Source organism: Cherax quadricarinatus, chromosome 4 (assembly GCF_038502225.1).
Source record: "Cherax quadricarinatus isolate ZL_2023a chromosome 4, ASM3850222v1, whole genome shotgun sequence".
NCBI classification, from domain to species: Eukaryota; Metazoa; Arthropoda; class Malacostraca; order Decapoda; family Parastacidae; genus Cherax; species Cherax quadricarinatus.
The window spans coordinates 74,937,398-74,945,912 of NC_091295.1; the positions used below are offsets into that span (position 1 = coordinate 74,937,398).

An 8,515-nucleotide genomic window follows, 5' to 3' on the forward strand; every position below is an offset into this window, starting at 1 on the left:
TATGAGTATTTTACTCTGCTCTAGGCAAATATAATGTGCGATAACTTTCCGTGAATAATGTTATTTTTGTGTAATCATCTTTAAGTTGAAAATTCCTAATAAACTATTCCTTGAATTCTCTGCTTAATGCTCTGTAAAAGTTTTTTTTTTTAACTTATTGGTGACAATCATCTTGTTTTAATAATGTTAAAAATTTTCTCAGTGGGTAAACATGTTTTGACCATCAAAGTTTTAATAATTTTCTTCCAGTTTTCTGTTTTCCTTATGCATTGAGGATCACCTTATTTTTCTACGGAGTATCATTTCAATAATTAGTGACCATTTATGGTCTTTTGGGCTGTATGAACTCTTATACTTTACTCATTATTCTGAATTCTTGTGAAATATCCCAAGAGAGAGTCTGGGATACTCAAGTCTCCAAAGATCATTACCGTGATTATGAAGCTGGTACTCAAAGCAGCAACTTTCCTCTTGCAGTGAAGGCTACCAAGAGCACAGAGGAGATGCGCAAACTCCTGGACAAGTAAGTCCCTGAGAGTAGACACAAAATCGGATGCATTTTAGTCTAACAATGCTACAGGCCTGTGCTCACTTTCTATTTGGTTTGGCCACTTTTTCCTCTTGGTATTTTAGGGAAATTATTATAATGGGTACTTTAGGTTTATTAACAGGATCAAGAATATTGCTTAGCATTTTTCTTGTTTTGCTTTAATTTGTAAGCTCATTAAATGCTTAACTATTATATTATCATTTGATGCTTTACCTATACAAGATGTGCAGTGGTTTTATTCATAGTTATTAAGATTATCACATGCGTCATTTACTTTTATATTCAGCAACATCTAGATTAGCTTAATAAAATTTAAAAAGATTAGCAATGCCTGTATTTTGAATATTTGAGAGTGAGCCAGAGCCCCTCTTTATTTATATTATGTATTGACATGGCACAACTTGAATATTTACATTGTTGATTGAAATCTAATATCATAATTTTCAGTATCTAGTCAGGCCAAGGCTTGAGTATCTAATGCCATTTTAATTCACATGAAAACAAACACAAAAAACATAAAACATAAACAAATAGATAGATAGATAGAGAGAGATAGATAGAGAGAGAGAGAGATAGAAGGAGAGAGAGAGAGAGAGAGAGAGTAGGAGAGAGAGAGAGAGAAGGAGAAGGAAGTGAAAAAAGTTAGCCAGAAATGAATATGCCAGGGTGGGGAGAGAGGCTGAGTAACAATTTGAAAATGACATAGCAGCTAAAGCCAACTGAACAACATTATTTCCCAGCCACATCAGAACGAAGATGACGGTAAAAGACCAGGTAATTTCACTGAAGGAAGGTCACAGGATCTGACAAGGTTATGCAAAAGGGAGCAGAAGTGCTATCTAAACCACTAGCTAAGATCTGCATCACATATACAGAACAATTGCTAAAGATCTGGAAAAAAGCTAATGTAGGCCCTATAATTAAAAAAGGAGACAGGAAACACTGAACTATAGACTAGTTTCTCTGATATGCATACCATGCATGGTTATCAGAAGGTGAACGATAGAACACTTGAAGGGAAGTGGTTTGATAAGCAATCACCAGCACAGATTCAGAGAAGGCAAATATTATCACTGTTGCCATTCTATGACAAAATTTTTTGCAAGACAGGGGAAGGGGGAAGAGAGAGATAGGTGGATTGTATTTTCATAAGACTGCAAGAAGGGATTGATACTGCATCCCAAAAGAGGTTGGGGAATACACCTGAGGTGCAGGTAGGAATAACAGGTAACATACTCTGGTAGATCAAACAGTACCTTTGGGAAAAGGAAACAAGGAATGATTGTCAGGAAAGAGACTCAAAATGGGAAAGAATAACTAGTGGGAGTACCACAAGGATTGTTATTAGGACCAGTGCTGTTTCTGTTATGTGAATGACATTCCAGGTGGGATTGAAATCAAATGCATCTTCGTTTGCTGATACTAAAAAGAGCTAAAAAAAAAAGGTTTCAAATAGATGTTGATAAACTGCAAGATGGTTTGAATAAGTGGATGCTTGATTTCTACCTCAGCAATGTAAGGTTATGAAAACTGGGGAAGGAGCAACACATTGGACATGAAGTATAGACTCGGAGGGTGAGAGCCCCCTAGGGGTGAGCATAGTGCCTGGTTTATTGCCAAACTTTGGTAGCCAATGCCTGTCTGGCAAATGTAAGAGTAGCCTTCAGGAATCTCAGCAAAGTGTTATTCCAAGCTCTTTATGCCATATAAATCAAGCCCAACTTGGAGTATACAGCACCACCATGGAACCAACAACTGAAAAGGCATGTTAAAAAAAAAAATGGAGAAAATACATAGCATGCAACAAGGTTTGTTCCAGAGCAAAGGGACATGAACTAAAAGCAGAAGCTACTGGAACTGAATCTAATAACGTTGGAGGATAGGAGAACCAGGGAAGACATGATAACAAAAAAAAAAACTCAGAGGAATCAATACGATAGACAGGATCAGGCTGTTTCATAAATAGGGATATAGAAGCTAAAGGCACAGATAAGCATCAGGGATGTCAAGAAGTATCTCTTCATTGTCAGGATGGTCTGAAGATGTGACTGAGGCAGCCTCCATACATAGTTTTAAGAGCAGATACAAAGGACTAATGAGGTTAGGAGGTAATGAAGCTGACAAGTAGCAGTATGAGGAAAAATACACACATAAGCAGTATAATGTGATTCTTTATTAATAAAGGATCACATTATACTGCTTATGTGTTTATTTTCCCATTGTGTTGGTAGTTTATACCATTTATTTCCAGCAATATGAGGAGTGGGGCCAGGAGCTAAGACTCATTTGCATATAGGTGAACAAGTATGTACGTATGCACCCACACACATGTACATAATGTACACGCACAGTGTGTACACACAGTGTGTACACACAATGTATACACAATGTGTACACACACATGTACACACACACATGTACACACATACACATGTACACACACACACATGTACACACACACACATGTACACACACACACACACACACACACACACACACACACACAGGAACACACACACACACACACACACACACACAATCTACACACACACACACACACACACACACACACACACACACACACACACACGAGTACACAGACAGGATGTTCCAGAGATGGGACACAGCAACAAGGGGTCACAATTGGAAGTTGAAGGCTCCTATGAGTCAAAGGGATGTTATGAAATATTTCTTCAGTCAGAGAGTTGTCAGGCAGTGAAACAGCCTAAAAAGTGGCGTAGTGGAGGCAGGAACCATACGTGGCTTTAAAACAAGGTTTGATAAAGCACAAATAGGCGAGTACACAAGGTGAGCACAAATAGGCGAGTACACGTACACACACACACACACACACACACACACACACACACACACACACACACACACACACACACACACACACACACACACACACACACACACACTATAAAAGGGGGGACTACACAGGTATGAGAAACTTCCTGCAGGAGGTTCAGTGGGACAGAGAAATGGTAGGAAAATCAGTAAACGAGATGATGGAATATGTGGCAACAAAGTGCAAGGAGGCAGAGGAAAGTTTTGTTCCCAAGGGAAACAGAAATAATAGGAAGACCAAAACGAGTCCTTGGTTTACCCGAAGGTGTAGGGAGGCAAAAACTAAGTGCAACAGAGAATGGAAAAGGTACAGGAGGCATAGGACCCAGGAAAACAAGGAGATTAGTAGAAGAGCCAGAAACGAGTATGCGCAGATAAGGAGGGAGGCCCAGCGACAGTATGAAAACGACATAGCATCGAAAGTCAAATCTGACCCGAAACTGCTGTATAGCCACATTAGGAGGAAGACAACAGTCAAGGACCAGGTGATAAGGCTGAGGAAAGAAGGTGGAGAACTCACAAGAAACGATCAAGAGGTATGTGAGGAGCTCAACACGAGATTTAAGGAAGTATTTACAGTAGAGACAGGAAGGACTCTGGGGGGACAGACCAGATGGGGACACACACACAACACACACACACAACACACACACATACAGATGAGGAGGAGGTGAAGAAATTGCTAAGGGACATCGATACCTCAAAGGCAATGGGACCGGACAACATCTCTCCGTGGGTCCTTAGAGAGGGAGCAGATATGTTGTGCGTACCACTTACCACAATCTTCAACACATCCCTGGAAACTGGGCAACTACCTGAGGTATGGAAGACGGCAAATGTAGTTCCCATTTTCAAAAAAGGAGACAGAAAAGAGGCACTAAACTATAGACCTGTGTCATTGACGTGTATAGTATGCAAAATTATGGAGAAGATTATCAGGAGGAGAGTGGTGGAGCACCTGGAACGGAACAGGACTATAAATGCCAACCAGCACGGATTCACGGAAGGCAAATCCTGTGTCACAAACCTTCTGGAGTTTTATGATAAAATAACAGAAGTAAGACAAGAGAGAGAGGGGTGGGTTGATTGCATCTTCTTGGACTGCAAGAAGGCCTTTGACACAGTTCCTCACAAGAGATTAGTGCAGAAGCTAGAGCATCAGGCGCATATAACAGGAAGGGCACTGCAATGGATCAGAGAATACCTGACAGGGAGGCAACAACGAGTCATGGTATGTAATGATGTATCACAGTGGGCACCTGTGACGAGCGGGGTCCCACAGGGGTCGGTCCTAGGACCAGTGCTATTTTTGGTATATGTGAACGACATGACGGAAGGGTTAGACTCAGAAGTGTCCCTGTTTGCAGATGATGTGAAGTTAATGAGGAGAATTAAATCTGATGAGGACCAGGCAGGACTTCAAAGAGACCTGGACAGACTGGACACCTGGTCCAGCAAATGGCTTCTCGAATTTAATCCTGCCAAATGCAAAGTCATGAAGATAGGGGAAGAGCACAGAAGACCACAGACAGAGTATAGGCTAGGTGGCCAAAGACTGCAAACCTCACTCAAGGAGAAAGATCTTGGGGTGAGTATAACACCGAGCATGTCTCCGGAAGCACACATCAATCAGATAACTGCTGCAGCATATGGGCGCCTGGCAAACCTGAGAACAGCATTCCGATACCTTAGTAAGGAATCATTCAAGACACTGTACACCATGTATGTCAGGCCCATACTGGAGTATGCAGCACCTGTTTGGAACCCGCACTTGATAAAGCACGTCAAGAAACTAGAGAAAGTACAAAGGTTTGCAACAAGGTTAGTTCCAGAGCTAAGGGGAATGTCCTATGAAGAAAGATTAAGGGAAATCGGCCTGACGACACTGGAGGACAGGAGGGTCAGGGGAGACATGATAACGACATATAAAATACTGCGTGGAATAGACAAGGTGGACAAAGACAGGATGTTCCAGGGAGGGGACACAGAAACAAGAGGCCACAATTGGAAGTTGAAGACACAAATGAGTCAGAGAGATAGTAGGAAGTATTTCTTCAGTCATAGAGTTGTAAGGCAGTGGAATAGCCTAGAAAATGACGTAGTGGAGGCAGGAACCATACACAGTTTTAAGACGAGGTTTGATAAAGCTCATGGAGCGGGGAGAGAGAGGGCCTAGTAGCAACCGGTGAAGAGGCGGGGCCAGGAGCTAGGACTCGACCCCTGCACCCACACATACGTACGTCATACACATGTACACACGTGCACACACACACACACACACACGTACTGTGCTAGTCACAGCATTATGCCACCCTCCCCCCACACATACCAAAACACAAGTCATACCATGAAAGATTATAATATACAGTGGTACCGCGAGTTATGAACTTAATTCGTTCTAGAAGGCTGTTCAAGTGCCGATACCGAACGAATTTTTTCCCATAAGGAATAATGTAAATTAGATTAGTCCATTTCAGACCCCCAAAAACACACTTACAAAAGCACTTACAAAGATACACTTACATAATTGTTCGAGTTGGTGCTGCATCCTTTATGCTTAATCACGTCCCTCAGCCATGTAGAAAGACTCTCACACAAATTCTTGAGGGTTTGAGAGGTATATTATTCCATGCCTCACGTAGAGCTGCCTCCAGCCGTGGGATGAAACCAACATCCTTGCCCAGTAAACTTTATTTCACTCTTGACCAGAGGTTCTCAATAGTGTTTATGTCTGAGGAATTGCCAGGTCAGCCATTAAAGAACCTCACTTCAGTAATTAAGCCACAGAACTACAGATTTGGCAGTATGACACAGTGCATAGTTCTGCATAAAAACCATAGCCCCACACTTGTCAAATGCCTCAGGTAAATTGTCACACAACTCCAGGTAATTATACTGGTTCATACACTGGTTTTTGGGAAGCACAACGAGTTCACCAGCACTAAGCACCGAAACACCCCCAAACCATAAGCAAGTCTGGGTGTTTGGCAGTCCCTCGGGTGTAACGTGGGTCTAGCGGGTCACTACCACTGGGCCAGTACACGTGTCCCCCATGATTACAAGTGACGATGAAGGCTGCTTCATCACTCCAAAGTACTTCAGACCGCTGTTGAGGATTCCATTGAAGATATTTCTTTGCATAATCCAGCCTGCATTTCTTCTGTGGCTTGAAGATCGGTTTCTTAGCCTGACGGTGACTAGTGTAGCCCACTGCTGACACACGTCTGTTAACATTTCTTACAGACACCTCTGAGAGAAGATGTAGGTTCTTTAATTTCAGTTCTCTAGCAGTTATCTTAGGTGTACTCTCTACCTGCTTCTTTAACACAGTTAAGGTACAAACAGATGTCTTCTTCGAGGGGCCAGGCTGAGGTTTGGCAGAAGGTAACGCGACACTGCCACCAGCCTTGAAATGCTGCATCCAGTTCCTCACTAAACACTCATACACACCAATATTCTCCACTATTTCTTTCGTCTGGTGCCCAGCTTTGTGAAGCCCTATGATTTGAGCTATAGTTTCAGGTGTTAAAGATATCCTTTTACCAATAATCAAACATGTATAGCCCCAAAACCAAAGGGAACACTGGACAAAAGATGGGGCAGACGAGACAAAAGTGCAACACTTCCTCTCACCCTGGCAGCCACATGAGCACTGAGGAGTTAATGTGGAGTGTGGCAGCCATGATGTCATGCTAATGGTTGCTACCCAGCATAATGCACTGATGCAAAAAGACCCCCCTGTATGGTAGGCCTTTGATTTTCGTCACGGCATTATGCCGGGGCGCTCACCCAGCATAATACCATGACTAGCACTGTATACATACACACAATGTACACATAACAGACGCAATCTTCCCACCGGGATATCAGATTCTGAGGAAAGATAGGAGTAGAAGGGGAAGAGGGGTTGCAATGCTCATAAAAAACCGATGGGGATTTAAGGAAATGGAAGGCATGGATGAGATTGGAGAAAGGGACTACATGGTAGGTACAATTCAGTCTGGAAACATAAGGTAGTCATTGCAGTGATGTATAACCCACCACAGAACTGCAGGCCAAGAAAGGAATACAAAGAGAACAGAGCAGTGGTGGACACACTGGCTGAGGTGGCAAGAGGAGCTCACTCGAACAGAGCAAAGTTACTGGTTATGGGTGATTTCAACCACAGGGAGATCGACCTGGAAAACCTGGAGCCACATGGGGGTCCCAAAACATGGAGAACCAAGATGATGGATGCGGTACTGGAAAACCTCGTGCATCAACATGTCAGGGACACTACCAGAGAGAGAGGGGAGGATGAACCAGCAAGACTGGACCTTGTGTTCACCCTGAGCAGTTCAGACATTGAGACATCACATATGAGAGGCCCCTTGGAGCTAGTGATCACGTGGTTCTGAGTTTTGATTATATAGTGGAGTTAGAAGTGGAGAGGGTAACAGGAGTTGAATGAGAAAAGCCAAACTATAAAATGAGGGACTACACAGGTATGAGGAACTTCCTGCAGGAGGTTCAGTGGGACAGAGAACTGGTAGGAAAGTCAGTAAACGAAATGATGGAATATGTAACAACAAAATGCAATGAGGCAAAGGAAAGGTTTGTTCCCAAGGGTAACAGAAATAATAGGAAGACCAAAGCGAGTCCTTGGTTTACCCAAAGGTGTAGGGAGGCAAAAACTAAGTGCACCAGAGAATGGAAAAGGTACAGGAGGCAAAGGACCCAGGAAAATAAGGAGATTAGTCGAAGAACCAGAAACAAGTATGCACAGATAAGGAGGGAGGCCCAGCGACAGTATGAAAACGACATAGCATCGAAAGTCAAAACTGACTCGAAACTGCTGTATAGCCACATTAGGAGGAAGACAATAGTCAAAGACCAGGTGATCAGGCTCAGGAAAGAAGGTGGGGAACTCGCAAGAAATGATCAAGAGGTATGTGATGTGAGGAGCTCAACACGAGATTTAAGGAAGTATTTACAGTGGAGACAGGAAGGCCTCTGGGAAGACAGAACAGAGGGGGACACCAACAAGGAATATACCAACAAGTATTGGATGACATACATACAACTGAGGTGAAGAAACTGCTAAGGGACCTTGATACTTCAAAGGCAATGAGA

General features: G+C 42.8%; 1 protein-coding gene across 1 annotated transcript in view; it reads left to right on the forward strand.

The window, feature by feature from the left end:
• Dscam1 (Down syndrome cell adhesion molecule 1) overlaps positions 1-8,515 on the forward strand; it is a gene marked incomplete in the record, with an annotated part of 1,133,347 nt that overhangs the window by 1,082,877 nt on the left and 41,955 nt on the right. The window contains 1 exon segment of the mRNA XM_070098007.1: positions 394-523. Within this exon segment, the coding sequence (XP_069954108.1) occupies positions 394-523 (130 nt within the window).